The sequence below is a fragment of the Falco peregrinus genome, chromosome 1, assembly GCF_023634155.1.
Source record: "Falco peregrinus isolate bFalPer1 chromosome 1, bFalPer1.pri, whole genome shotgun sequence".
Lineage (NCBI taxonomy): Eukaryota > Metazoa > Chordata > Aves > Falconiformes > Falconidae > Falco > Falco peregrinus.
This window is the reverse complement of record NC_073721.1, coordinates 124,655,905-124,683,796: the sequence shown is the minus strand read 5'-3', so window position 1 is coordinate 124,683,796 and position 27,892 is coordinate 124,655,905. Positions and strand designations below refer to the sequence as shown.

At 44.4% G+C, this 27,892-nt stretch overlaps 1 protein-coding gene across 1 annotated transcript; it reads left to right on the top strand.

Moving 5' to 3' along the window:
• The first annotated feature begins 100 nt into the window (after positions 1–100).
• Positions 101–26,948, top strand: DPP8 (dipeptidyl peptidase 8). Its single transcript, XM_055815411.1, has 20 exons — positions 101–184; positions 2,321–2,590; positions 4,164–4,276; positions 5,232–5,405; positions 6,302–6,470; positions 7,699–7,809; positions 8,193–8,320; positions 10,280–10,342; positions 11,390–11,490; positions 12,811–12,988; positions 14,312–14,471; positions 15,934–16,013; positions 17,175–17,327; positions 17,955–18,090; positions 18,879–19,024; positions 19,850–19,996; positions 20,748–20,900; positions 22,958–23,100; positions 23,841–23,952; positions 24,557–26,948. Exons 2-20 carry the CDS (start codon positions 2,332–2,334, stop codon positions 24,677–24,679), a joined length of 2,649 nt encoding a protein of 882 aa, XP_055671386.1. The 5' UTR covers positions 101–184; positions 2,321–2,331; the 3' UTR covers positions 24,680–26,948.
• Positions 26,949–27,892: the final 944 nt, after the last annotated feature.

Sequence of the window (27,892 nt, the reverse complement as noted above, 5' to 3'; positions counted from 1 at the left end):
CCCGCAGCCCGGTCCTCCCGGCCGGCAGGCGGCGCCCTCGCCCGGCGCGGCTGAGGCACGTGCGGCGCCGCCGCTTCCTCCCCGCGTGCAGGGGGCGCCCTCGCCCAGCGCGGCCCGGCGGCCCCTCCTGGCGGAAGCGGAAGCGGCTCGGCTGGGCTCGGCAGCATCGCCGCTGCGGAGCGCCGTGAGTACCGGGGTGGGTGAGGACCCTCCTGGGGCCCGGGGTTCCCGGTGGAGGTGGGTCTTGCGGGAGCGGGGCCGCCGCCTCCGTCCTGGAAGGAGCTGCTGGGACCCCGTGGGGTGAGGGTGGGCGTGGGGGTTGCCCGGGGGCGGCCTGGCTTTCCGCCCCCGGCCAGGCCTGCCCGCTGCTACAGGCGGTGGAGGGCCCCTCCCGGGATCAGACCTCGGCGGCAAGGGCAGGCCCGTGGCCGTTCACCCCGCTCAGGCCCGACCTGCGCCTCTGGCGTGCCCTGCGGGTGTACGAGGTGTCCTACGTTGTAGTGCTTCGCACCCTGAGCGAGCGATGGGGCGGGCTCTCATTGTTGGCTGCGGGAAGGTGGAAATGAAATGCTTCACCTAGCAGAAGGTGGCTGCAGTTGAGATCCCGCAGTGATCTCCTGAGGGGCAGATCCTCGCGTTACCCTGGGTTAACATCAGGATGTTCTCGTTTGCTCGTTAAAGTCTACGCCTCTCGGATTTTATCTTTTATTGGGAGGGAAGTTTGAGAGGTAGGTCATGTTAAGACATACCAGTATCTGGGTATAGGTGGGGAAAGGAGATTTTTCTTTGTTGGAATCCTGCAAATTAAATAAGAGTTTTGCGATGGGGATTTGAAGTCTCATTCTCAGTTTCTAATGCTGTCTGAACAGAGCACTGTTTTGTGTATGTGTTTGGACTCTCCTTCTAGTTTTACAGGGGCGTTTCATTTCTGCTGTATTTTTGTGTTGTAAATAGCTTGGACGAAAGAAAGCCTGTGTTTGTATTGTCAAAGATGGAACCAAACACTTAATCCAGACATGCTCTGCTTTGCTTTTAGCAGTTTTTGTTGAACTGAGTTTGGTCCAGAGGTGTAGGTCGTCTGTTTTTCACTCATCTGTGATGAGATCTGTCAGCTGCAGGAGAGCTAGTCTGTCAGGGAGCTTTGTCTCAGGCGGCACAGCTGCCAGAGCCCGTGCCTCAAGATCTGGTGGTCCTTTAGTACCTGTTTGCTCAATGGGAATGCTTTACTTAGTCTGCATAAGTGTTTCTGTCAGGCTCAAGCCACCAGGTTCAACCCTAGCAGTGTGCAGAACAATTGTGAAGTATTTCCATTCTATATATAGAAAGAACCCTCCGTTTGAGACTTGACAATCCTTATGCCTTGGTCTCCCAGGTAATGATCTCTGCGGTGGGATTTTATAGTTTGGATGCTTTTGAACCTGTCCTCAGATCTGGGATTTACAGTAGAAGGGCTTGGTTTCCTCTTGCCAGACATCTGGGCTGTTAATTCCAGCTCAGATATACTTTGTAGACTATACAGCTGACTGCAGGAAGAGATATCTGCTAAATTAACAACCTGTTCAGAAGGATAAGACTTATCCTGCAGATAAACCTATTTAGAAAATGCTTTTTTCACTGTATCCCCTTTCTTCTGGTATCGCCTCATGCTTCTGGAAGAGTCTTATCCGTACAGTATTTGTAATTATATCCCTGCAATATAAATCCCTGATATATAATCCCTGATATAATAATGATGATCGTTGCTAGACCCTTCCAAGCTTTGTTTGAAAAGAGATGCAAACAAACCCAAGAAATTATAGGAGAATAATGGGAATGTGGGCATGCAGTTGCCTGGGCTCATGATGTATGTATGGCTTGGTGGTTCCAAATCAACTACTAATGTTGTTTCTCCTAAGCAGCTGGTTGTTCCAGGTCGTGCTACAGTCCTAATCATCCCCTGTTGTGGTATCGGTGTAGCAAGATGACATTTGTACAGTTCACGCGGAGGAAGGAGCAGATAGGAGCTTAATGGGAGGAATTTATCCACTTCGTGAACTAAGTAGTTGGTATATGGGGGTGTGGGAAATGCAAATAGCAATAAATCTGTGTGGCTCTATGAAGTTTTTATTCCCATTCTGAAAGGATGAGTGACGGCAGCCTGTGTTCCACAGCAGAAATCTCTTTCCTAGTCCTCTTCATTCTGCTGTGGGTTCCCCGCCCCCGCCATGAAATGGTGATTTTCTTATAGCGCTTTTGCTGTGGTGTGTTTTGGGAGTCTGAAGTGAATGTTTGCTGGGCTGCTGAAAGGCAATGCTGAACCTCTGCTATTCTGTTCTTCCAGAAACATGCAACATGGCAGCAGCCATGGAAACTGAACAGCCGGGCCTTGAAATCTTTGAAACTGCGGGCTGCGAGGAGCAGGTCCAGAGAGAGGAGCAGCCAAAACTGGAACCTTTCTATGTAGAGAGACATTCATGGAGCCAGCTTCGAAAACTGCTCACAGATACGCGAAAGTATCATGGATACATGATGGCAAAAGCCCCGCATGACTTCACGTTTGTGAAGAAAAATGATCCTGAAGGACCTCATTCCGATAGGATCTACTATCTGGGTAAGCTTGCTGCGACAGCCTGTCTCTTGATTAAACAGTCACTGCAGAGGCTGTTTGGGTTTGACTGTTCTTGAGAGCTGGATGTTTCTGGTGATTAAAATGGATTTCAGGGCAGATTGGCTGGTCAAATGTCGTGTTTGTGATGGTAATGTCTCATTAGAACTTGCAATTTAATCTCTCACAGAAATGGTGTAGTTGGAGGTAACCCATTAGGCCTGTTGGAGCTGGAAGAGGACAGTGAAGTGTCCTTTGGGGCATGTTCACTAGCTGGGAGGACGGGTTACGTCTGTTCGGTCTGTTTTCTCTCACTGCCAAGTATGAGATCCCCTCTCCAAAAACTGTGTAGGTTTGATCTCCTTTCTCTTAATTAGGATTAGTGAGTAGAACCTTGTTGTCCTTCAAAGTTCCCTTCCAAAGCAGATTATAAGTGTAATTTTGGAATTCCTTTGTGTCTCAGCTACTGATGGAGTAGGTTTTCCAGGGATCTTGTGGGGAATAAATAGCAGTGTAGGGCAGGGGAAGAGTAACTATTTTCCTCAACATTTTTGGTCTTGATAATGGAAAACTTAATGTAATTTATTGTTCTTGGCCTTATTGTTGTCACTTCTGCATTGTTTCACCAATTAGTGTTCCCTTGATATGTCTGCATTTCTAAATTGCAGCTGTGCTTGCAGTGATTTGGCACTGTAAATTATACAGTGAGCAACTTTCTGAGTGGCTTTTTGGAGCAGGCCTTACGGCAGAGGAATGCTTTTGTCCAAAGCTACACTAGCTGAACATAAGTCCATGAAACACTGAGTTGAGGGAGAAGCAATGGCTAGAGCAAGGGCTGAGGAGCCAGAACCATGTTCTAGCCCCGTTGCGTGCTGCTTAGGCTAGTTGCTTAAGCTCTGATTTGTGATTCACAGAGTCTTTGTATGTGCTGTGCAGTGACATAGAAAGCTGTTGATCTGTCTCCTTTTTCCCCTTTTCAAAGGATGGGGGTCATAACCCTTGGATGATGCTGAGTTCAAACACATTGAGGGTGGGTTAAGGCTGAGCTCTGCCTTCCTGCAGGCCGCTTCCTGAGCTATAGATCAGACTTGGCCTTCCCCGGGGCACATCTGGCTCCCTTTGGGCCAATCCCCATGTGCCTTGGCAGGAGCTTTCAGAAATCTAAATAGCACTGAGGGAGAGGAGCAGGAAAGGAACTTTCAAACCTTCCTAAAGATGCATTATCTTTCAAACACAAGCTGCATCATGGTGTGTTCTAGCCAGGGGAATTAGCAGAAAGGCCCTCCTTGATTTTAAAAGCTTATAAAATAAAAGGGCCCCCAGCCTTCAAGAAGACACACATATGCTTCAGGCATCATGCAGTAAGCCTGGGTGTAGTTCCTTGTTCTCTGCCTTCTCTGTGACCTGTGTTTCTGTGAAGCAGGGAATTCCCAGAGCAAGGCTGCAGCGCAGAGACCATAAGTACTTTGTCTGGTAGGAAGGGCCCGTGAAAACTGTTCCTGGGCATCCTTTGAGAGTATTTGGATTAATAACAGAAAGCTAACATACTTTTTTTTTTCTTTCCACGCTTTCACAATAGCAATGTCTGGCGAGAACAGGGAGAATACGCTCTTCTACTCTGAAATTCCCAAAACTATAAACAAAGCTGCTGTCCTGTTGCTTTCCTGGAAACCTCTTTTGGATCTTTTTCCGGTGGGTCCTGATTTCCTTCTTGCTTCTTGGAAGCATGGCATGTACACGGACTTGGGGGTTGCACCTAAAAGCCGTTGTTAAATTTTGGAGTTTATTGTCTCAGATATTTTAAGATTCTCCTTGTACTTGGCTAACTGCAGCCATCTCTAAAACAAGCACAGCGTTCTCACCAGTGTTTGGAGTTACAGCCCTTGTACGCCATAACAGCTGTGCGCTGGATGATTCTTCCTTTGCCGGCAGAGATTGCAAGTGCTAATATGCAGCGGTTTCTCTGCTGTGAGATGCTGGGGATTGTTGAGGGAGCCTGTAGTCTCTGATAATCACTGTCTTGCAGGGGGAAGTGCTGAGTCCCCCAGAGCATCAGTCAGTGGCTTCATGACTCATGCTAGAGCAAAGGATTCTTTTCCCACTCACTGGGGTGTGTATCCCTTTTCACCTCTGCACATTGCAAGCCTGCATCAGTCCCATCCCAGACACTGTGACAGGCTGGAGGAGGTGGGACAAACCCCGTGTGGAATTAGGTGTATTTTGCCCTGTGTTATTTCCTGAGGCTGTCAGCCAGGCGCAGGATTCATGCTGTGTTCTCCTCCCACCTGACCAGTCACTGCGTATCTTTGCGAAAGTTTGCAAAAACTCTCCTGCTCATTCTAGAAATAACAGACCTTCGGTCTGATCTTTCTTAGACCAGTGAATATTGGAAATGGTGCTGGCCTTGCTATGGGAAGGGCGGCTATCTGGTTTACAGCTGTGTGGGGTCTGATCATGGCCTGCACCTACAAGTGCTGATGGCAGAGGCACAAGCAGGAGCGAGCTTGTAGCTGCCAGCACGAGTCTGGAGGAGGAAGATGTCAGCACAGCCATCTGCTGCTGAAAGCTTGGCATGTAGAGACGCTCTGACAGTATAGTAGGATGTGCAGAGCAGAGGTGTTGATTGTGCTTCTCTGCCTGTATTCAGGCCATCCTGGACTATGGGATGTACTCTCGTGAAGAGGAGTTGCTACGGGAGAGGAAGCGAATTGGCACCATTGGGATTGCCTCTTACGATTACCACCGAGAAAGTGGCACCTTTCTGTTTCAGGCGGGGAGTGGAATTTATCATGTAAAAGACGGAGGCCCTCATGGATTCACTGTGAGTTTACTCATCTCCTGTCTCACTGCAGTACTTCTTTGCTCTGGCTAGAAGCTCCTTTGGCTTGGAGTGAAAGCAAAAGGACGTGATCATTAGTTATTGTTGCACTAACATGGCAGGTAGCCTTGAGAACCCTTGAAATGTGGAGGAGTCCTCCGTAGAGCTGCATTTGCATGGTTGTAGAGACTCGGGTGGGGAATTACCAGACATGGTGGTAACAGTGACAGCAGGACAGAACACCTGATCTCTTTTCTTTTTCTTTAGCGATGGCAATAAAAAGCAACACAAAGGCTATATGCTCTTTCATGTAGTCAGAAGTGACATCAGAGGCAACTTTTGTTCCCAAGCTGTGGTTTAGAGGTCACCGTTCAGCAGTCAGTGCTGTATATGTTACAGATTGGCTGTTTAACTTGCAAAACAAGCAGCCTTTACTCTGCTGGTGCTGAAATTTGACTTCAAAGCTGAAATAATTTCTTATTATCGTAACAGATGCTTGATGTCTGTCTAACCCTGCTGTCAGGGGGAATTTACTGTACCCTGAGATGCTTTTGGAGGACAAGATTATATGTTCTGCCAACCCCCTTTTTAGGGTGCTGTTTTTAAGAGTGTGCCAGGCTTCTCTAGGCAAGCTGTCTTCTGATTTGTGGCTAATCCTCAGCACTGGTGAAAGAGGCCCTGGTGGGATCTGTGTAATCATGGTAGAAGCACAAGTTTCCCTATAAAATAACTGCATAGTTTTTTTCTGTGTTTAAAATTCCTCTGTAAACCTGTGCATTTGAAGTCAGTGTCCACATTACTGTGCTTTTAGAGACCTTCTGATAATCCAGGTTAGTTTATGTAAGTGTCTGTGTGTTATCATTGCCTACTATGCTTTTTTCTTTTTTTCTTTCAAACAGCAACAGCCTTTAAGACCTATTCTGGTAGAGACCAGTTGTCCAAATATCCGGATGGATCCCAAGCTTTGTCCAGCTGATCCAAATTGGATTGCATTTATCCATAGCAATGACATCTGGATATCTAATATAGAAACCAGAGAAGAAAGGAGGCTAACATTTGTGCACAATGGTAATGCATCCTGAATCAAAGTATCTGCATCTCCTTTGCACTTGTTCTTGCTAGATTAAATTAAGCAATGGAACTAGGGGTTCTTCTGAAATCTGGGGGAGTGACCACCTTGTGTGTCACGTTCTACATGTTTCCTCTAGTGCAGATCTTGTGGGATGATTCTTCTCCCTGCACTGTGGAATGTGGCAGAATGAGTTATTTGTTGAATGCATATGGAAGGGCTCTTCGCCTGAAACACAGAACATTCCTTTTTACTGGAACAGCCTTTTTTGTGTGGAGGAGCTGTGGGTGGAATAGAACTGGAGGAAAGTTTCTGTCAGTGAAATCAGGCTGCAGGGCCTTTTAGAAACAGTATAGACAGTTTCTGAATAGCATTGTGGCTTCTGCTGGCCCCTCATACTCGGTAACTTGGGTCCTTGCTTCTTACTCTCTCCAGCTCTGTTTTAGACATGTGTCACGGAGGAAGGAAAATTGAAAACTGTGGATAAAAGGCTTTTCAGAAGTGGATTGCGTTCTGTATTTAAATCATAACTTTGTATTTAAACTGTATCATTTAAATTTTAGTTAAATTAAAATTTCTGACACTTTATAATAATGCTTTAGCTTATTTAAATGTTAAATATTAAAACATTATGTAAGTACATTAAAAATAAACTGTAGCAATGACTCCTTCTCAGATGATAATTATTTATGAAGCGCTGCTAAGTTACCTCCAGGGTAACAGGAAAAATATTGAAGGCCTGTGGATATGTCAGCATGTTGAGATGTTATGTAAGTCTGTTACTTTTGGTTGGTACAGTGAATGAAATACTGATGCTTTCAGTTTTCTGAATGTTGGTAGTTTCAGTTGTTCAGAAAGGTTTGGTTTGGGGTTTTTTTTTTCTTTGTTTTCCTTAAAAATTGTGTTTCCAATTCAGTGAGCTCAGTTAGAGAGAACATTTTCTTTTTTTTTGACTAGTACATAGAAAATTGAGAGACTATTTGGGTAGGAGTAATAAGGGAGTATGGCTTTCTTTTCCTAAAAGAAGCTGCCATGTCAGAGAGGATTAGATCCTCTCTAAATAAATGAACAGAGCAGGGTGGAAGCAGAAAACAAATCTGATGAGAAGTCAGATTTATTATCATGTAATTGTTCCCTGGGGATGAACTTGGGCCATGTTTGGGATAATGCAGAACTAGTTAGGTTCTGCAGTACCTGATGAACTAATTCTTCTGTGTCTTATTTTAGAACTGGCCAATGTTGAAGAGGATCCAAAATCTGCTGGCGTGGCTACTTTTGTGCTGCAGGAGGAGTTTGACAGATACACTGGCTACTGGTGGAGCCCAAAGGCACAGCCAAGTAAGTGTGGTGAATCCAGCATGCCTGACAGGCATGTGGTGGCACCCCTGCTGTGCTGTCCAGTGCAGAGTTATTTTTCTCTGTTACTTGTCTTTATGCAAGATAAGAACCTTATACTCATAGCTCCTTTTGAACTATCTGCAGCAGTGGGCATGTTACAGTGGCCTAGTGAGCACGTTATTGGAGGAAGAGGCTTTCCTTTTCACAGCGATGGTAGGAGTTGTAAGATTCTCAGAGTGTTCTGCTTAATGAAACATGAATCACAGACTTTGTTGGATTTTTATTCATCCTTCCAACCAGCTTGTGCTCCTGTGAGAATGTTGATGACTGCAATAACTGATATTAAGAGCTGTTCTGACCAGGAAATGTTAATTCATTTACAGCACTGGATGGAGGTAAAGTTCTTCGAATTCTTTATGAAGAAAATGATGAGTCAGAGGTGGAAATTATTCATGTCACATCACCTATGCTGGAGACAAGAAGAACAGATTCCTTCCGGTACCCCCAAAACTGGTGAGACCCTTACATCTCTGTTTCTGGGAGACACGTATTTTATTCCATGTGCCTGACAGCAGTGACTCTCCTAGCCTGGAGCAGGGGGTTGTTGGAGAGGTGTTGAGTCATCTTTGAATTGGTGTCCAGGTGGTGGAAATGTGTTTGGGGAAACTGCTGCTGTGGAGGTTAGATTAGTCACTGGTGACGATGCTGATATTCCAGCCATATGATTTCTAAGAGCTCCGAGTCTGGTGTCTCAGGAGTTGGTGGAAACCCTATCTGATTGTCACTGTTTTGGAGCTGCTGTCTCAGATCCGGACAGATCTGAGTTGTTGAGGAGTTGATTCTCATTACAGCCCTGTGTCTCTGAGGGAATAGCTGCAGAATTATGGCTTTTTGATTTTTCTGGGGGGAGGGTTTCTGTATAGCTGCTGGCAGTGCCCTGACAGTTCAAGTTCTGAAGGACTCTGGTCTCTGTGATTGCTCCTGGACTTTGAACAACAAACTCGGCATGCTTACAGCCTGTTGTCATATTTTCAAACAGTAAATGATCTGGAGGCTTCAGCAGTAAAGGGTGAGGGCAGGCTTGCAGCATATTAAGTGGAGTGGTCTTGGAAGCAGGGAGGTGGGACTTTAGTAGAGCTGCTGAGGGTTGATTTACTGTCAGGTGAATGGGCCAAGTTTGAACAGTTCAGCCCTCGTTCTTCTGAGACTTCCCTGCTTTTACAGCAGGGTGTGTTGCTCACAGATAACATTCTCTTTCCTCATACCTGTAATCTTCCTTTTTTGGAGAAATATCTTCTCTTTGGCTGACCTTCTGAAGCTGTAGAATTCATTCAGATCTTGCAGATTCCCTGATCCACTGGGAAGAGTTTTCTGCTTATCATTATTTCTTGTTTCAAGGAGGAAGAAATGCTCAGTGTTAGCCTGGGAAGCGAGAGATGACTCCTGATGTTTTTTCAGCACATGTATACACTCAGATTTTTGAAAGTATTTTGTCATAGCTCTGCTCAATGCTAAGTTTCAGCAGTTCAGGAAAATGAGCCAACCAAAGTCCAAATTCCTTTTAAAAAAACTTTTGAAATCTAGGTTTTAATCTCTGGGCCTCAGTTTCTGAGCTGCAGGGGCAATAGCCCTTTTCTGTGGGTTATGAGGGCAAAGCTTGAGGTAGTGGAGAAAATTCTTCCCAGGGAGAAGATAGGTACTTAAACAGGCTGGCACTGTGGCGCAAGGCAAGTTGTTTCACTTCAGTGCCGCAGTTTTTTGGTGTAAACCAGGTTAATGAAGTGGGAGTACTTCACAGGAGCATTGAGAATATTCAGAGTACATGGAATTTGCCACAGGTGGCTTCTTGTGGATCAGCTGGCAGTGGCTTTATTCTTTAGCCCCTCTTTTCTTGCTGTGGAGCACACCCCAGCATTTAGCACTGCAGGTGCTGTACAGCAGGCTGAGTTGCTGCTTTGTGCAGACTTTGTGTAAAGACTTCACTTTAGATTTTCAGTGTTCAACACAAATATGTAGCTTTATTATCTTAACTGCACTAGTCATGGTAATAGGTTTTTAAGTGTTTCATTTTCACAGATGCCTTTTAGCACTAGACCACTTTTCTATGTACCACCTTGAGAATAACAGCCAAACAGTAAACCAACGTTTACTTCGCTATTCTGATCACTCCTGAGCATTTACTTCCAAGTAATACATGCATTCTTTGACTGTGGGAGAGACGACTGACTGTGACAGTACCATGGCTCTTGATCAGATCTGAATCTGCCTCATATTTGCAGTTTCATTTTTCCCTGTCTGGTTCTGTGCTGTCCCTAACATGTGCAAGTAGGCTATTTGATCAAAGAGCATTCTGCTGTTTGCCTTTTCCAGTTCTAGAACCACAGTTCATAACACCACAATAATCCACAGTTCAAGTCTGCCCTCTTGGAAGCAAACAATTGGTGCCTGACTGCTAACATCTGTTTTTATAGGTACAGCAAATCCAAAGGTCACTTTCAAGATATCTGAAGTGACAATCAATGCGGAAGGCAGAGTAAGTTCTATGTTCTTCTTGTTTTCCAAATAAATACAATTCCTGTGATTCTTATTTGGTAAAATTCATTTTCCAGTTCATTACAAATAAATTTTCTTGGTTGTGATAACTTAATGGCTTCTCTGGAGGCAGTGAACTTGGCTCATTCCCACGCAGATGCTTGGTGTCTGTGTGTGCAGCAGTATTTCTCAAGGCTATGCTTTCCTTCCCTACCACTGGTTTATGAGCTGAGCTGCAGAGCAGAATATTTTAGGTGTGGATGGTTAGACCTTCTTACGTGACAGATCTCTTGATTGGCTGCAGATATTGGGAAAATTTGATTGCAAAGACAACATATCACTTTACAAAAGTGTGAACATATAGAAAGAGATGAGCTTTGCTTTTGCCCCAGGATTTTTTAACTGGTGCAGAAATTTCCATAGTCCAGTCCAAGATCTTTGGACAGTTGGGAAATTAATCTTACCAAACAGATACAGTAACAGCCATATATTATTTGGATTCTCTCTACTCTTGAGCTACTTCAGCTATCAACAGTCACCTGCTGGGATAGTGATGCTGACATCAGCCAGCAAAGGCAGGGAAAGCCATCAGTACCCTTTGGGTACCACTGTGACTTGTTCCCGGTGCCAGCAGGGACAGACTGCAGAACTGCATATAATGAATTAGAACCACATTGATAACTGGATGCCATGCAGGATGTTCAACACCTACCGATGAAAACACCTTACAAAATAGCTCGGTACAAATCACCTCCCCTTTACATGGGAAAACTGAATGTTCAAGTGACTTGTCCGAGACAAACATGGATTTGTGGGCAGCATCCAGATTTCTCAAGTCCCAGCCCTGGCTGTGCTGGTAGTGTGCAGCTCTCCTGCTATGCTGGTGTCTGGCTACAGACAGGGTTGAATCCCCTGTGTTGCAAAGGCTGAACAATCTAAATTGCATGAGCTACACAGAAGAAGTCTTCTGTGTCCAGACTCTCATCGTGCATGAAAACTGGTTGTGGGGGTTCATCTCAGTGTCACTGAATTGCTGCTTTGTCAACAGATTGCAGATGTTGTGGATAAAGAGCTAGTTCAGCCGTTCGAGATCCTCTTTGAAGGAGTAGAGTACATTGCTAGAGCTGGGTGGACGCCAGAAGGAAAATAGTGCGTATGTTAATCCTGTCTCTGCTTAGAGGGTTTGGGGCAATACAGTTAGAAGCAGAATGTAGTGGTCTCTGTCTTCTTCAAGCTTAAGCCTGCTTTCATTTTTACATTGCTGCAAACTTGTTTGTGCAAAAGGGATGATTTTTCCAAAAACCAAAAGAACATCCTCCTTGTCTCTTTCTCTGGTACCTGGCCCTGCTGCTTTGGTATTGGGCACTCACAGCCTTTGATGTATGTGTCCTCTCAGCATCCCTGTGAGAGAGAGTGCAGTGCTATTATCCCCATTTTACAGATGGGGAACTGAAGCCCAGAGAGGCTAAGTGACTTGCCATGGTCACACAGGAAGTCTGTGGCTGAGGAGAGAAATGAGCCCAGGTCCCCCAGGCCCTAGGCTAGCACCCTAACCACTGGACCATCCTTGCTGACCAGACTTACTGATCAGAAAACCTGCTGTAAGTGCTACTTACATTTGCATGTCATTTTTAACCCTGTAGATGATGTAGTACAGTGTTTCTAACTCACCAGAAGCTTCTCTGAAAGGGTTTCTTACTGAAAAGGTTGTCAAGCACTGGAACAGGCTGCCTAGGGAAGTGGTTGAGTCGCCATCCCTGGAGGTATTTAAAAGATGTGTAGATGTGGCACTTAGGGACATTGTTTAGTGATGGACTTGGCAGTGCTGGGTTAATGGTTGGACTCTATGATCTTAAAGGTCTTTTCCAACCTAAACAATGCTATGATTCTCCAGAGTTTTCCTTCTTCAGTTCTTGAATCTAAAGATGGCTTTCACCTTTTTAATTTATTTTTTTCCCCCAAAATGTGGAAGAAATGCAGGGACGCATTTGCTACATTATCTTGCTTTTTGTGGGATTACTGTTAGAGCTATGTGCAAAGCCATCAGCAGTATGGCAGGTCTGCTGCCAGTCCATTTAGGTGCCAGTATTATTCTCTGCCAGGGACAGATTTAAGACATTAGTGTTTTCACAAGTTTCCTGATATTTCAATTGAAATTTTTCTGCTTCATTATTCCCTCTGATTTTTCTCTTCTCTTTCTCCCTTAAAGCACAATTCAAATCTGGGAGAATAGAATTAATTAAACTTTTGAACCTGCAGTGCTTATGCAATATTGAAGTGAAATAGGTTCTTGTGTTATGGAAGAGATTTGTTTATGTGGGTGAAATTTTACACATGGCTTTGTGCTTGAACTGAAATTGAACATTCTTGAGTCCCTCAAAATGCCTAGTGTTAATGAGTTGAGATTTTCAGACCTGTCTAATACTCATGGTTGTGTGCTATTTCCTCTAATATCCGTCTCCTCAACAGCATCTGGTCCATCTTACTGGATCGCTCCCAAACTCGACTTCAGATAGTCTTGATCCCTCCTGCATTATTCATCCCCACAGAAGATGATGCAATGGAAAGACAGAAACTTATCGATGCTGTACCAGATTCGATTACACCTTTCATTATTTATGAAGAAACAACGGACATCTGGATAAATGTAAGAATTTGAATTTCAGCTTTCTCTGGCAGTTTTTTGTTCAAGACCTATTTGTAGCACTTGAGCAACATTGGTGTTACTGTGCCACCTAGGAGAATGATCCCATTGTGCAAGTTCTGTTCATATTCTGTGCTTCCTGCCGTAAAAAAAACGGGTATGTAGAGAACAGAACAGAGAGATTTGGGATGTGAAAGCAGAGCTGCTTTGCTTGAGGCTGTGCCACGGTCAGACAGAGCTCAGAGCAGGGTCCAGGGCTCTGGTGTTCCAGGGCAGCCCCCTGCCTGCAGTGTTACCCACCAATGCCCTCCACCTTCTTGGTGCCATTTGTTCACCAGTGGCAGTGCCAGCAGATGAAGTATTCTTCAGCTATCAAAGATGTATCTAGATGATATTGGGTGAACAAGTCCTGAGAGTCTGCTAACAGTCACTAAAAACCCTCCTTAACGACCTGTGGTCTGGTGAAATAGGTTTGTGTGTAATGTCCTTGGAGATGTGCTGTAGGGCCTGTGCTGTGAGGCCAGACATCGGTGTGCTAAGCTAATGCTGTAAAAATGACTGCTGTTCACACTTCTGTGGATAAAGATCGATGTCTCTAAAGTGATGCCCCATTGGAGGTGTGCCAGCGAGCAGAAAGGCCTGGGAACATCAATCACTGACCAGTAGTTGGATCTTTCAGCAGACAGCATTTACACAAAGCCTTCCAGTGAATGGTCCCTACACAGGAAGCGCTTCCTCTGATACCATGCTTTCTCCTTAGCAATAGTGGGCATGGTTTCAGGATGGTGCAGTGAGTTTTCCTTTCTCCATTATTTTTACTAGCTGGAGTGGTTTTTGACTGGCAGCTCATACTGTGCAGATAAATGCTCCTGAGTCGCTAAAAAGGTTGTCCCTTGAAGCAAGAGTTGGCATCTTCATGAGTGGGAAGATGATGTCACCCTTCACTTGTGGGCTTCCAGACAGCATTGGACAGAGGAGGCCACTGCACTCTGGCTTCTCTGGGTGGCTCTCCTATGCTGTCTGCAGAGCTGGACCCACCTCTGTATCTAATCTAGAAAGGCAGGTGCAGAAACCCAAACTTAATTAGTTTGGTGGCCAGAAGCTAAGAGTTAGGCTAGCAAAACACCAGGAGCTGTGCAGCATATGTGGCTGCTGTCTGCAGACACCCCCTGGCTCGGCAGCATAACTGGCTTTCCCAGTACAGGACAGTGCTGCACCCTGCTAGCATGAACTGTGTTGTCAGTGTTGAGCCGTAAGAGGAACTTACTATGTGTGATTTCAGTGCCAAGGTACTTCTGATAACAATCCACTGCCCTGTCTCCACAGATCCATGATATCTTTTATGTTTTCCCTCAAACCCATGAAGATGAGATAGAGTTCATTTTTGCCTCTGAGTGTAAAACGGGTTTCCGGCACCTATACAAAGTCATCTCGGTTTTGAAGGAGAGCAAGTATAAACGGTCGTGTGGAGGCCTCCCTGCTCCAAGTAAGTGAAATTATTCTTTTGCTTTAATTGGGCATTTGCTGTCAACTGGAGGAAATAAATGTTCTTGCAGGTGGCAGGAATTACTGTCTTATTGGAAACTCCCGCTGTTGTCCAGGAAAGCACTTCACTGTATAGTCGTTCCTCTTGAAATTATACAGGGTTTGTTCTGTATTCAGCATGCCTTAGTTTTAACCCCAATTCTTCTTCACAGACCAGAGGGAAGTTTTAAAAAGTTTAAAAAATCAGATGGGGGAAACAAGGTCCCTGTGATGCCATGAAATGCACTTAGTTGGCTTTTCTCTGTCAATGTTGGGACTGTTTGTGCACTGGCTTTGCCAGAGGTTAATCATTACAGCAGTAACAAGGCTACCTCTGGTGTGCAGGGTCCGGTGTATCTAATAGGTGCGTGTTAGTTCAGGACTTGATTTTGCAAGTAAACCCAACATAGTCCCTGTCAGCCTTTACAAACAGATTGGTAGCAGAGGCGCTGACAGAGAGCATGGTTTGAACATGCTGTGAGAAAGTCCATGGAGTGCCTCCTGGTCTGAGTGGACCCACATGTTACTCCCTTTAAAATGAGTATGTGTGCTTGGCAGCAAAACCTATGATATGACAACTATTCAAAGAATTTCTCTCTGGTCTTAAAAACAATCATGGTATTGCTATATAGACAGAGATGTTAGTAGGAGAAAATTACCAGCAGCTGTTGCGAATGGGAATGCAGGAAGAGTCATTTCAAGCAAAAAATATGCAAGGACCATGTGCTTCTGAGTTGCAGTCAAGGGTTGGTCTTGCTCAGATGCGTGATATAGCTGTGTGCAAAGCTCCCAGAGGTTTTTTCCACAGCATGTATTCTTCAATTTACAGTTTCATGCTGTGATACTTAATTTACTTGGTGTGTGTTGAAGGCACTTACTGAGCTCTGCATGCACAAAAAATACACCTAATTTTACTAGAGGTCCTAGTTCCGTGCAGCTATTGTTGTGGGGTTTTTTTTCCCAGATAGCATTATATCCTGCGTTGATTAGATTTCTCTGAATGCATTTGACTTCTTTTTCTCCCCATATCTTCCTCATTCTAAGGGAAATGAAAAACCAGAGTTGTTCTGTTGCAAAATTCCCCATTTTTTGACACCCAAGATTCCCTTTGCACACCCATTTTTCAGTATGAAATCTCTGTTTCTGTGCAACTGACAAAATAGTTAAAAAAAAAAAAAGAAAAAGAAAAGAAGTAAGCAAGCTGTCCAGGCCTTGGGTTGAATCCTGTGAATCCTTTAACATATATTTCACAGAGCATTAAATAGTACTAGCCCTAACATTTGTCTGGGGAGCTGGCAGAGGTCTCCTGCAGCTTGCTCTTGAATTTATTCTAGTAAAAAAGCTTGAAAGGAAGAAGTATTATTGTGACCACGTGTTTTGTAAAATGTAAAAATGTAAAATCTCTGTATGTTGGCTGTTCACAGGTGACTTCAAGTGCCTCATCAAAGAGGAGACAGTGATTACCAGTGGGGAATGGGAAGTGCTTGGCAGACATGGATCCAATGTAAGTCTCTGCTCTTGCTGCACGGATACCCTGAAAGCAGCACACGCTGCAGGGAGATGAGCTCTGGGGCCTCACAAATCAGTACATGTCGCATTGGTGAGGCTCTGCTCCCTAAGAGTGGACCTTGCTGCTCCCTGGTATTGAGTTTGAGCATATGTGTCATATGTGGCGGGTTTTTTTGGTCTACGGTGTGCTTTCATCCTTCTCTACCTCGGGTATGGTATTCTGCACCAAAGGTGGTCGTTTTGGCAGTGTGGGAAAGCAACACAAGCAGCATTAGTTGGCATTGTTTTCTTGCGTGTTCCTGCATTGGATCCTTGTCAACAAGGAATTTTCCCCCTTAAGTTCAAGCCTTAAAGAGAAGGGAGCAAAGATACTGCAAGGCAGCAATGAGGAAATTCCGTGTTTCATGAGCAGCAAGATGTTATGGTGGTGTCCAACTGCTGTCCTGGAATGAAGACAAACTGGTTGGAGGGATTAGCATAAATCCATTAGCCCTGTCTCTTTTTAGCCAGAACACACAGTGTTCTGTGAGCTTGCACAAGGAGGGAAGGAATGCTTCTTAAACTGCTGCTCTTCTGGCTCTGAGCTGGATGAATTCTTTGATCTTTTGAAACAAACAGCAGTTCTAGGAGAACTGTTTGACTGGTCTGAACTTCATACACATCTTTGAATCCTTCCTGAACGGTAACTGGAAATGGGCTTAGGGAATGAGGTGTGTAGGTTGACCTGCCGAATCTGTTCTGCGCTCTGCTCAAAAAGAGGGGATTACTGAGGAGTATTTAACATAGCAGTGGTTTACAGTCAGCTGCTGCCTTGATTTCCATTGGTGGTTTTTATCATATGTGATTTAGGAAAGAGAAGAGTGGGGAGGTGACAAAGAATGGGGGACAGAGTTATTTAGCATAGTAGACAGTAGGGGAGAGTGGGAAGAGTAAAGGACCTACCTGCGTAAGAGAGTTGAGCAACAAGTGCAAATCATAACCGACAGAGTTGTGGACAGTGAGAACAATTATTTATCTTATTCTTTGCAGATTGTTGGGCTGTAACTCATCTCTATGGAAGTGGGGCGGTGGGGGGAGACTTGGAGGTGGTAAAACTGGGTATTGTTTTGGAAAGAAACGATATTGAGGGATGTATTGTTTGTTTCATTTTTGACAGATCTATGTTGATGAAGCCAAAAAACTGGTGTACTTCCAAGGCACAAAAGACTCACCTTTAGAGCATCACTTGTACGTTGTTAACTACGAGAATCCTGGAGAAGTAAAGCGGCTGACAGAACGTGGTTACTCTCATGCCTGCTGTGTCAGCCAGGTACCTGTCTGCTTGTGAGGTCCTGTATAGGCAGGGCTGGCTGGCTGTGCTGCGGCTTATCACCAGTCTTGTCCTTCATCAGTCAGCAGACAAGGCTGTATTTGACTATAACTGTTTTATGTGCTCATATATGTTGTACAGTGAGTGCATAAACCTGCCCTGGAAACCAGATTTGACCTCCCTGTGCAGTTGCTCTTCAGCTCACTTCAGGCAAAAGGAGCTGGGATGAATTTTTTGAAACTGTTGGAGCCTGACACTTTTCACCTGAAGTGGGCTACAGAGTAATCACCAGAGGAGATGAGCCTGTGGCAGTGTTCAGAGGGGTTCCAGGCATCTGGAGCCGTGGCCTGTTCAGCTGGGAATGCTTTACCAAGAAGAGGATGTGTGGCAAGGTCCTTGTTCCACTGTGGGTTTTGCAGGTGTACTTTTGGCTTTGGAGTGTTAATAACAGTGTGCTAAGGACTGTAGCTTCTCGGAGTCTATCTGCTGTTCTCAGAAGTGCTCAGACTTCCAGGGTTAATTTGATCCATAAACATCTTCTGAAAGATCTAAATGCACAATGAAATGATCACTTTTTCTTGTGTCACTGCACCAGGGAGTTCAAGAAAATGTTTTTTTTCCCCCAAGGATTGTGACATGTTCATCAGCAAGTTCAGTAATCAGAAGAACCCACACTGTGTGTCGCTATACCGGCTGACAGGACCTGAAGATGATGCAGCACACAGGACAAAGGAATTCTGGGCTACCATTTTAGATTCAGCAGGTAACAGCATGGATGAGGAACTGGAAAAGGACAACCAGGATCACAAAATTAAAGATGTCCCAGGATATGTTTGTTTGAGATTTGCTGCTGTGGGTGACTAGACTTGTCTCTGAAACTCATGCTTGTGTGAGTTCTTGGAAGTACAGGAGTGACGTTTTCAGCTCAGCCACAAATGGGTATAAACTAGCCATGAAGGAATTTAGAGTGGAAATTACCAAGTTTCTGCTGCCAGAGTCAGTAGAAACTGTAGACAGCCAGTTTTTGCATTGGGGGAGAGGTTTAAGCATGTTCATTTACTCTGTGCTATATGCCTGCTAATGAGCATGCTTTTGAGCTTCTGGGGAGGGGTGTACACTTCTTAGTTGTGTGCTGCTTCCTACTCATGTCTTTGTGAGACAGCTCTTGGGATTTTACTTTTTCATTGTGTTTCTGTTCCCTTTCATCTCTCCTTCCCTAAGGCATACTCCACATCCTGTGATTTCCATGTGTTAATGTAGTGAGTCCTCAGTGGGGTTAAGAAGGGATGGGATACCTGTAATGGCTGTGTCAGGGGAGAAGAGTTACTACTGTTCACAGGAGAGTAGGGATGGGGACGTGATGGGACTGAGAAAGCTTCCCTAGGACTGGGACATTCTCAGTCTCTGCCTGGTCCCAGCTACATCCACTGGAAAGCGTGGGAGAGCCCTGCTGGGATTGCAGCAAGATTGGTGATGGGTCAGGGCTGAAGCAGAGCTGCATTATTCATTCGTTCCCTTTTAAACTAGGCTCTCTGTTCCCTCCCATGGCAGGCCCTCTTCCTGATTACATTCCCCCAGAAGTGTTCTCCTTCGAGAGCTCCACGGGGTTTACGCTCTATGGGATGATGTACAAACCTCACAATCTGCAGCCTGGAAAGAAGTATCCCACTGTGCTCTTCATCTATGGAGGTCCTCAGGTGAGTGCAGCAGTGGGGTGGGCTCGCCAGGATCACTCCACTGCTCTCCTGTATGAAAGGTTCCTGCTCCATGCTGAGCATAGCATGTAGCATTTTGCCTGTTCAGCGAGTAGCTGCTTGGCTGAGGGTGCTGTAAGTGGTTGTGATTTCCAGGTCATGGATCAGGCCACTGCCACTGATCTGAGAATAGGTATGAACTAGCAGAGCTGGAACTGGGAGAAAGGGGTGTGCAGATAGTCCTGTTCTATCTCCCCCTGCTCCACAGGGGCTCCTGTTCTTTGTTTCCACTTCCCCCATGTGTATGTGAGGGGAGCTCTGTGTTGGCACTGATCGTTACCAGTGTGTTTTTAGGAGAGCTTGCTTCCCAGTCATTCTTGCCCCACTGATAAACAGAAGGTGAGCCCCTTAGCTCTGCTTTGTTTCTCCCAACTCTGCTGTGCCTTGCTGTGGTCCAAGGCAGCTGGAGTGAGACTTGGTGAAGGGGAAGATTTTCTCCTGGGAAAGAACAGAGAGCGGAGAGCAGAGCTGGAGCTGTAGGCTTGGCGTTGGGTTGTGCAGTCAGCAGCCACTCCTCTTGTTCCATGGTGCCGCAGTGGACTTCAGCTCTTCATATCTGTGACACAGAATGGCTTATTGCAGGGGTAAGAGAGTTTATTTCATAGCAGACCACAAGCAGGGAGTAGGGATCTTGAAAACTTTACATTATAAAAATGTATAAGACGTTTAAAGGAAGTTAAATATAAATAAAATCTGAAAGTGGATTAGGAGGTGACCTCTGGATTTCATTACGTGTGTGGTTGTGTCATTGCTGGTCTTCTATTCCAGGTACAGCTAGTGAACAATCGGTTTAAAGGCATCAAGTATTTCCGTCTGAATACTTTGGCCTCTTTGGGCTACGTTGTTGTTGTCATTGACAACAGGGGGTCCTGCCACCGAGGGCTGAAGTTTGAAGGAGCCTTTAAATACAAAATGGTAAGTGGAGCTCTGTGTCTGGCTCTTTGTTTTCAGCCAGAGACAGGTTTGAGTCCCAGTGTTACCTGAGCTGAAGCACTGATTTGGCGCAGATGCCTAGCATTGCCTGTGTGACCCTGTGGCGTGGGAACTACGTAGAGTTGTGCAGTGTGGATTTGAGGGTGGAAAGATGCTCAGTATGGGAAAGATATGGCATCGGGGTTTGAGGTTGCAAATCAGTTCCAGCCTGGCAGGCATAATGCAAGGTGGTTCTTAAGGGGGTCTCTGACACGCACCAGATATGCTTTGCTGCTCACGCGGAGCAGGATAGTTACATTCACAGCCTGGATTAATATTTAGGGCAGTTTCTGTGTCAGGCTGGAGAGGGTGAATGTGTTTTGGCCATGTGTACAGGCAGGGAGAGCCAGTGCCAGGGTCTCTGTTGGGAGTGGCATTTTCATGCACAGAGCCAGAACGCAGCCTTGCTTTTGTAACAGCAAAAAGTGAAAACACTGAAAATCTTACTTTTCCCCAAACAAGGAGACAAATGAAAAAAAGATAGTTAAGAGGTGGGTTAGCATGAACTTACTGTCTTATGCGGGGAAAGGAGTCATCTTTTAGGAGCATACTTAGCACTGTGAAGTGCTGGCCTGTGGCTGGGTGCTGCACAAACAGAAGCAGCCAACATCTGGAGATGGTTGCCTTTGGAAATCCTGAGAATGTAACTTTTGTCAGTAACCAACAAAATTTACCTTTTTCTCTCCCTTCCCAGGGACAGATAGAAATTGATGACCAAGTGGAAGGGCTGCAGTATCTAGCATCGCAGTATGACTTCATTGATTTGGATCGCGTTGGCATTCATGGCTGGTCCTATGGAGGCTACCTCTCTCTTATGGCTTTAATGCAGAGGTCAGATATCTTCAGGGTATGTCCATACATTGAGTACTTATTCTGATGGTGCAGACAGAATACTTCCATTAATCATATAACCTTCCATGGGTGTTCACAGCACAAAGACTTTTGAGCTTGCTCTGGACAAGTGAGGACACAGTGCTCTGGCTGTTTTCTTCAAGACCCTTCTATTTGGGTGACTTCAGTGAGAAGCTGCTTTTCTAGCAAACATTTCTTCCACAGCATTTCTAATTAGGCTTCCAGGCTTTGGTTATTTTTTGATATTTCACAGACAACAAATCTGGGAATCTATTAACTTTTTTAAGCTAGTCCCTGCTAACAAGCACAGTACCAGCAGTCAATGGGTATCACAAGAGCAGTTATAAGGTACTGTGTGACCTTGGGCTGTCAGGATCCTTGGTTCTCCACTTGTGTTTCTGTGTGAAGCATGGTGATATGCTTTTCTTCTATAAGCCAGTTGTCGCTGTTGAGCTGGCATTTGCATTGAGTCTATACTGGTACAGCTATAGGACTCAGCTTTTCAGAGGCAGTCATAGCAGTACAGCCTCAATAATTAATACTAACAGAGATGCCTCAAATCAGAAAATTACCTTTGTGAAATTAAGTGCTGTGCTTTCCTACCTCTTCATGCAAATTTGCAACTTTTTTCCTCAGGAGTGTATGTTCTTATTTGAGTGTAACTACCCCAAGGAGTGTGGTGTGACTGCACCGTCATTGTGCTTGCTTCCCCCAGCTCCAAATGAGCCAGACGTAATCTTGACCTGATGTGAAGGTGTGGTGTTGTCCATAAGGCTTCCTGCATTGATGCAAGAAGGGTGGTTTTGTGCAAAACGCACTTGTCATCCAAGAAGCCTGGCATGTAAGAGGTGTGTGAGGCTGTTTAGGTAGGCCAGTTTTACTGGAATATCTGAGGATCTGTTCTCATGAGCTGGGGTGAGGAGGAGCAACTGTTAACCCTGTTCAGCTGAGCACAGAAGGATATTCCCTCTCTGGTTCCACGTGAGAGAGCTTTAAACTTTTGGACCGTTAAGCCTGCAATAACTTAACTGTGCTGTGGTATAGCTACACCAATCTCAGGTCACCTATGCTGAAGGTACCTTGTATAGTCTCAGCCGTTGCCTGCTTTGTGTCAGCAGAGTTCTTTGCTGTGAACCAACTAAGGGAAATGATCCTGCTGAAAAACAACACCTTCTTTTTCTCCTCCCCCTTTCCAGCCATGAAAGAATAGTTTCTTTGCAGATCTTTCCCAGATCAAGTTGCCTGTGTTGCTTCATAGCAGTGTGTTCTGAAGCAGCCAGGAGGGCAGCCTGGGGATGGGGAGAGGTACTGAAAAGAGGTTCTTGTGATTTTGTGACTTTAGACCACTGTGGTAAATGGCCAGGCTGCTGTTGGGCCAGTCTCAAAGGTGATGGTGTGCTAAGAGCTGGATATTGCTCTTGGGATGTGTTTTGTTCTTTGTGGCATCTCTTGCTTTCTCTAAGTCCAACCTGAATATTCCTGGGAGGTTTAATAATTACTTGTGACAACTCCTTAAGGTTTGTTAAATTTTTACTTTTAAAAATACCTGCCTTGCAAAGGGTTTTATGGTGAGGTTTTTGTTTCCTCATTGGTCATCTTTCAGAAGCCTCTCTGCAAGCCAGTGGTAGCTATGCAAGGTAGTTTGCTGAGTCCTAGGGAGATATCGATCCCAGTTTCTGTTAGACATTCATATCAACAAAAGTTTTGCAACCCAAAAGCAGAGCACTTGCATTTGGACAAAATCCCCTTCCCTCAGCAGGCCTTGCGGGTTATATGTTTAGTGTTGCTTCTGATTTGTCTGTAAGATCTTCCTAGTTTTCAGCAGCTGCCTTGTTTTCAACACGTGTAGGTCATAGCTGAACTGTGGGAGGGAGAGTGAGGGTTGCTTTGCTTTTTCCACTGCAGGCTGTGGGTTGTAAACTTATCAGTGTGTTTTGGGCAATTGTAGTTGCACCGGGACAGAGCTGTGGGTGGGAGGGAAGGACATTCCTGTATCAGCAGCTCAGGTGGTGTCATTCCCCTCCTTGTCTGAGAGCCCTGTTGAACTTGCAGGTTGCCATTGCTGGAGCACCTGTCACGCTGTGGATTTTCTATGACACTGGTTACACGGAGCGCTACATGGGCCACCCGGATCACAATGAGCAGGGGTATTACCTAGGGTCAGTGGCCATGCAAGCTGAGAAGTTTCCTTCTGAGTAAGTTTGGTTCTGTCTTTTGCCTTCTACTTTTCCTACCAGGAAAGTTCAAGCCCCACAGACATGTTTTTATCTCCCTGTTCTTGGCAATTGAATCCTGGAATCACAAATGCTAATATTAAATAATAATTTTTTTTTTAAAAAAAAAGACCAAAACCCAACACTAATAAACGTAATACTTGGATGAACATTTGCATAATTACAGGCCATTCCATGTAATCCCTTTTATGCTAAGTGTAATTAAGGACTGTCTTTTATGTCTGAAGAAATGACAAACATACCTTCATATTATGATTAGCACTTTAGAACCCCATTAAGCTAGACAAAAATTAGTTGATCGGGATGCTTTCTGCATGCTTGACGGCTGTATCAGCATGGGGCTGCCTGCAGAGCAGGCCGAGACCATGGGCTTTCTTGCCAAAGAGCTGAAAATCAGCATTGATTCTGAGCAGGTGTTAAGCTGTTGTATTGTCCAAGCTAGGAAATACTTCTGAGAATAAAGAAGATATACAGATAAAACGGCTGACCAGGACGTGCATATGCAGGAAGAACTTACAGAGGAGGAAGGTATAGGGTTGGAAGACACGTCCATCCAGAGCGATTTACAATAGTGGAATCACTGTCTTTAATGCAGATGTTTTCTTTCTATTGACTGTTTTTGAAGGGATGTGTGTGGACTGTGAAAAGACTGGCAGGTTCTGGGATGCTGTCTAGAAATGTTTGTCTCTTGCTTTTCTCAGACCAAATCGTTTGCTGCTGCTACATGGATTCTTGGATGAGAATGTTCACTTTGCACACACTAGTATTTTACTCAGCTTTTTAGTGAGAGCTGGGAAACCGTATGACTTACAGGTAAGGCCAGAATCAGGATGCAAAGGTAATTTGCATCTGTCTCTGACTGAGGAGTCCAAAATTGGAACTTGTGACATGGCTGTGCTGGGCAACTTGGAATTCTAGCATAAAACTGTGGTATTTGACCCTAACATTTTTTGAAAAGGAGGATTCAATGAGTGAATGGAAAACATGTTAGGCAAATGAGCAGTTAAGAGCAGTTAAGGCTGCTCCTGAGGAGATGTGCAGTTTGAAGGCGTACCGCAGTGTTTGTGCAGTGTGGAACAGGGTTATGCACTTAATTAAACCCTGCTGGTTCTGAGCAGGTGTAGCCCGGGTATCCCACACTGCGCTGCAGAAGTGGGAGCATGCTGGTTTATGTGGCTCTGGACAGGATCTGCCTGTGTTCAGCCAGGCTGGTCACCTCCAGCACAGCATTAGTTGGGTTAGAGGGTGCAGGGGGTTGTCTCTGGGTTCAGGCAATGGATGATGGGGTGTATTAGCTCAGATGCAGAGTTAATGCAGGGAGATTACATCAATATTTTGAATGTGTCTCTGGGGACCAGTTTAAATGTCGGTGCCCACAACTCTTGTGGATACTTAACGACTTTATTTTATATTTTAGATCTACCCTCAGGAGAGACACAGTATAAGGGTACCTGAGTCGGGAGAGCACTATGAACTCCATCTACTGTATTACCTGCAAGAGAACCTGGGCTCTCGTATTGCTGCCCTGAAGGCAATGTAACTGACCTCTGCAGAACTCTGCTCCACTGGCTGCTTTACTGAACGAGAAGATATAGCAAACTAGAGAAAATAGCGTGGAACATTGCATTCTGGTGCCTGCCACATGTACACACACGTACACACACACAGAGACACTTTTTTAAAAGTAAATTTGGTGCCATACAGGAGATCAAAATACAGTGATGTAATAATTTAAAGCTTAAGATGCAAATAAAATCAAATGCCTGTGGTATGATGCAGTACCATGGGTATTCTCTTGGGAGAGGAGCTGAAACTGAAAATAACGTACTTCTACAGCACCAGATCTTCACTTTTTAAAAGCATTATGACATAATTGATGTATTTTTACAGTGTGTTCCTTGGTATCTTACTACATAATACTGGATGATTTACTCACTACACAGCAAGAGTTTACCTGAATGGTTACAACTTGTATTACATTTTAAATGCTATCATACAGCTTTTGTGCTTCATGAAAGGGATGTGTCTTACTCCTTAGAAGCTGGTCACAAGTTAGACACATCACCTACATAGACGTTAATTCTTTTTTAAGAAGAAAGACTTTTAAACTGCCTCCTAAAGAATTTAAATTTTGGATTCAGTTTGGTTGATGACAGGTTCTTTTTGATGATTTCTTCTCTCCCCAGGATAATTCATACATTTTATTTTTTTTTTTTACCCTAGCAGCTTGAGATCCTATCCAGATTATACTTGATTTCAGTGAAGAAGTGAAATGATATTTTATTGTGATAACGGGCATAACAGTCTTTAATTCTGAAATGCAAACTAACAAGTCACAGAGCTGAAACTCTGTAAATTTTAAAATAAGCCTAAAAGTGCAGCCCATTTCTCATTGACGTTTTCCCCTGATGTTCATTCTGGAGCTGGTTTTGCAATACTGTTTTCTTACCGTCACATCAGCATGATACAGGTATATGCATCCTGTTACAACTGTAAAATTCAATGCTGTAATTCAAAGGTCTACAGAAGATTTGGTGAGGAGGGACCTCGCGAACACTCTTATGTGAGGCAATATGAATTGTTTCATTGAATTTCCTGCTTAATTTGAGGGACTATTTCCCAGGCTCATACTCTGTTCAGTCCTCCATTCCTGGGTCCTTTCTAGCACTGCTGTGTAGCATGATTATGATGCTGTATTTGAGAACCCCCCCCTTCTGTAGAGCTTTAGGTAACCCTGCTAAGCCTAAAGGATATGCAATCCCAGTTGTGTTTTTGCTAGTGAGGTTTTAACTAAGCAGCAGGCTTGGCTAAAAAGCATCATAAGTGTGTGGAGTAACTTTTAACTTGCAACAGGTCATTTAGGATAGAAATCCATAGCAAAATGATTCTCTTTTAATCCAGGAAATTCTCCCCTTGGGGCTTGCCTCTAAGACTCCTATAAGTTTTAATGTTTTTCTTAGAAACCTAAGAACTTCCTTTTTCTTTTTTTCCCCCCCCCCCCCCCTGTTTTGCTGCTAGAGAGAAGCAGAGCATGATTTTCTTTTCATCTTCTAAAAATCTGGAATCACTCTCAGTGTTTATGCTTTTAGTACTCCACATGTTGTAACCTTGCATTTTCCTTGCTTTTGTACTGTTCAGCTTGATCCTGAAACTCCGGGATTTAACACAATCTGGCTGTGTTGTATCAAACAGCATCAGTTGTCAGATAGGCTGCTGGGCATGTGCACCAAAGCTATCGGAGCTGGTGCAGTTACACGCTTGTAAAATCTGTGTGTAAGAACGGGATCTGGTTTTTGGCTTACACAAAAGATAGCCAAAGCAGACGGGCATGCAGTAAATGCAGATTTCCCCCCAGGTGGGAATGTTTGGTTTGGACTGGTTTTCTGGTTTTCAGATCACAGTGATTATAACTGGATGAGTTAAAACACCATTAACAGGTCAGTAACAGGCTTACAGTTTTATTTTGGGAAGGGCATGGCAGGGAAGGAGCCCAGCTCCTATAACATCTTCTCTTAGTAGTTAATTATGACTGAAGCGAATGCAGCGTCCCTACGGAGTGTGCTATAGTCAGTATTAAGACACAAACACATGTGCTGATGTATTTCAACTAGAACAACACAACAGTGAGTAGAGGCAAGTATAAGCTGTTACTATGGAACTCCATTGTCTCTTACGTGTTTATGCTGTATTATATATACATATATCTATATCTGTTCATATATACATATATGTATAAAATTACACGTGGATAGTATCACCTTTTCCAAGGTTGTTTATATTTTGTTCAATATTAAATTAACTTGCTTTTAGGGGTGTTATTGTTCTTTTTCTAGAGGTGATTACCCTTGAATGTAAATGTATATGATTTCTAAGACTAAATTGATCATTTTTTTTGAAAAACAACAAAAACGGCCTTCATCAAACAGCGATTTTTAGGGAACTGAAGAACTAAATGTTATGCAGCAAACCAGGCTAGGTTTTGATTTAGCACAGGATGTCATAAGTGCTAACATAAAACTTTTTAATAATGCATTCTTCTGCTGTTTTAAATAGATATATCTAAAAGCTATTGAAGTACAACATACTGTAAGTACTGTATTTTGCAACATAATTATGTATTTCTTTCTTTTCTACAATATTTTTTTCCTTTTTACGGTAGTTAAGCACTTTAAGACCCCTGTGCTCTCTTATCCTGTGGAAGTGCTGCGAGGATTTATCATCAGAGTTGTAGTTCTTGCAAAAGGTGCCTGCTTGTAGGTGAAGGTGTGAGAGATGCCTTCTGTGAGGTCTGATCCAGCCCTGTGTTGTGAACAACTAAAGTCCCAGTGACAGGAAAAGAAGGGCAAAGCCTGTTGCAAGTGAGACTGCAGAGGTAGGAAAGCGTTAGTGCTGAGGAGCATTGCGTCAGTACTTTGGGGGAGTAGTAGTCCTGCACCTCGTATGGCAAAGTGTTGGACTGGCGCTGGGGTGGCATGGAGAGTGGTGGCTCTGCCCTGCTCTGTGCCGCTGGAGTTGCTTGCTGCAGGATGAGGTTGCACCTTATAGTCCAGGAGATGGTAGTGTCACTCAGGAAGAGGTTTCCAGCCTGTTTGATATTTGGGGTTATACTTTGTCACTTCCTGCATGTTCAGAAATGTCTTGGTTAATGTATTGAGGGGAACTAGTGAGATCCTGGGAGAGCACATAGGTTGTCTGTGAGGCGAAAATGTGAGGAGGAATCATCCCTGTGGCTCCCAAAACAGACATTGGTATG